General features: G+C 37.7%; 1 protein-coding gene across 1 annotated transcript; it reads left to right on the top strand.

The window, feature by feature from the left end:
* Positions 1-1,057: 1,057 nt before the first annotated feature.
* Positions 1,058-2,882, top strand: LOC141670057 (rubisco accumulation factor 1.1, chloroplastic-like). Its single transcript, XM_074476136.1, has one exon. It carries the CDS (start codon positions 1,243-1,245, stop codon positions 2,542-2,544), a length of 1,302 nt encoding a protein of 433 aa, XP_074332237.1. The 5' UTR covers positions 1,058-1,242; the 3' UTR covers positions 2,545-2,882.

Raw genomic sequence — 2,882 nt, 5'->3', positions numbered from 1 at the left:
ACAAATTGGCTCTGATACCACTTGTTAGGCCTCAATGATACTATAGAAGGGGATTGAATATATTATCTACAATCAATTCGATTATAAACACAAGTATGTAACAGAAAACAAGTTTATTCAATATATCAAACTCTGTTATAATATTTTTAATCTACTCTCTCAGTGATGTATGATATCACTAAGAGCTGTTAGGGTTACAATGAATAATATTCTCGTGAATGATCACACATATAGTGTAAACCCTAATCTGTGTTTATATACTACACAGTTACAAGATATCTCCTAATTGATATGATATATTTTGTTTCCTAAAATACATCAATCAGAGATTATCTACTGTAGTCCTTTAGCTGTACTACTCTCCAAACATATCTTCTTTTGTTTAATCCAGATCCTCTCCTGTAAATCAGTCGTTTTTCATCCTTGAAGTGTATCCGCACTTAAGTTCTGATGTAAGTCCTGATGGCTTAATTTCTGATAACTTCCCGTCTTCAGTAAGTTCTGATTTCCAGTTAAGTTCTGATAGTAAGTTCTGAAACTAAACAAATCAGATTAGACATGACATCACAAATATATCTAACAATATTAATACAGGGAATATAAATTGTTAAATAATCAATTACACCGTTTATGTTTACGCATATTTAAATTATAATACAAATAACAATATAACAAAAAATTAAATTTTAATTGAATAAAAATGTTCCTAGAAATTTTTATAAAATTAGACAAACAATTCTACAAATTAAAATAAATAACACAGTTTATGTTAAATACAAGTGAAACAATGTATTAAATAAAAAATAATATTAATACAGTCGAAAGTAATGTATTAAATTAAATAACACCATTTAAAAATAATATTAATACAATTGAAAATAATTTATCAAATAATCAATTACATCGTTCATGTTTATATTAAGAATATGCATATTAGTAATTAAAAATCAAAAAGAAATTGAAAACCATTCACAAAAATTTATAAGAATTCAAAAACAAAACAATTAAATAAACTACTAAAAAACACATAAAAATTAATAAAAAAATCCGGCACATTGCACTGGTATAAAAGTAGTTACAAAGGAATAACAACACGAGTATATTGTTGAATATTCTAATTCTACAGGTTGAACAGATAAGGGTCTCTGAGTTGAGTTGTCATCTCCACATTCAGGCCAAACTAAACTAAACACACTTCTCTTCATTACAACAACTCTTGATTACAACAAGCAATACAATACAATGTTATCATCTCCATGTCTAAACTCCCTCAAGTTCCCCACTCTAACCACCCCATTTCTGCCCTCACAACCCCATCTCACCCCTCTTCACAAACCCCAATGCAAATCAACTCCCATTCTCTCCACTCTCATCCCCAACTCTCCTCCTCCCAAACAACAAGTCTACCAGCCTTTTAGACCTCCCCCTTCTCCCATTCCCCCCCAATTCCGGTCTCTTGATGCCAATTCTCGTCTCGAGGTCCTCTCCAATCGTCTCGGCTTATGGTTCGAGTATGCTCCTCTCATTCCCTCTCTTACTCAGGAAGGCTTTTCTGCTCCCACTATTGAGGAGATCACTGGTCTTACTGGTGTCGAGCAGAATCAGCTCATTGTTGGTGCTCAGGTTAGGGATAGTTTGCTTCAGGCTGGTGTTGAGGATGAGGTTTTGAGGTTTTATGATCTTGGTGGTGCTCAGTTGTTGTATGAGATTAGGCTTTTGAGTGTTGATCAGAGAGCTGATGCTGCGAGATTGATTGCGAGGGAGAGGTTTGATGTTAAGTGTGCGGTGGAGTTGGCTAGGGCGATTAAGGATTATCCCAGGAGGAAGAAGGAGAAGGGGTGGGAGAGTTTTGATTATAAGAGTCCTAAAGATTGTCTTGCGTTTATGTATTATAGGTTGGCTTTGGAGCATCAGAGTTTGGAGTTGAGAGAGGCGGGTTTGGTTAGGGCTTTGGAAATGGCGGGGACGGAGAAGGCTAAGAAGAGGATTTTGGTGGATTTGGAGAAGAAGGGGAGTGAGGACAAGGGGGAGGATGTGGTTGTGGCGTTGAAGGTTCCTGTTGTTAGGATGAGGGTTGGGGAGGTCTCGGAGGCTACTTCTGTGGCGGTTTTGCCTGTTTGTAGGTCGGAGGAGAGGGATAAGGAGGTTTTGGAGGCGCCTTGGGAATGTGGGACAGCGGGGGAGTTTGGAGTGGTTGTGGCCGAGAAGCCTTGGAGCAGGTGGGTGGTTTTGCCTGGGTGGGAGCCGGTGGTGGGACTTAAGAAAGGGGGTGTTGTGGTTGGATTTCCGGATGCTAGGGCGTTGCCTTGGAAGGTGAATAGGTGGTATAAGGAGGAGTCGATTCTTGTTGTTGCAGATAGGAAGGCTAAGGAAGTGGCAACGGATGATGGGTTTTATTTGGTTTGTAGAGAGGGTGGATTAAAGGTTGAAAGGGGGTCTGCTTTGAAGGAATTAGGGGTAGAGGAGAGTTTAGGAACTGTGGTTTTGGTAGTTAGGCCACCAAAAGAAGTCACGGAAAATCAGTTGGAAGATGATTGGGAATGAAAAAGAATTTGAAGTTTGAAATAAAGGTACAAGTTAAGTGGCATGGGGGAATCGAGAATTCACAATTTAAAGATGCACGCTTATGATTTTGTTGCTGAGATTAGGCAGATGATTTTGGTCCTCATGAAGCATAGCGCTGCTCAGGACAGTGATTACCTCCTTGATATATGATAGTATAGAAATAAAATGTCAAAGACTTGAAATAAGCAGGTGTCGACTTAGGTCTGTTCTTACTACAGTTGTTTTAGTTTGTACCTAGAAACTGATACACAAACTGTGAAAGATTATGGATATTTGTATTATTTGTTACCTATTTATTCAAAATATACCTTACTAAA

This window comes from Apium graveolens, chromosome 1, assembly GCF_009905375.1.
Source record: "Apium graveolens cultivar Ventura chromosome 1, ASM990537v1, whole genome shotgun sequence".
Classification (NCBI taxonomy): domain Eukaryota; kingdom Viridiplantae; phylum Streptophyta; class Magnoliopsida; order Apiales; family Apiaceae; genus Apium; species Apium graveolens.
This window is presented reverse-complemented; position numbering and strand designations above follow the sequence as displayed.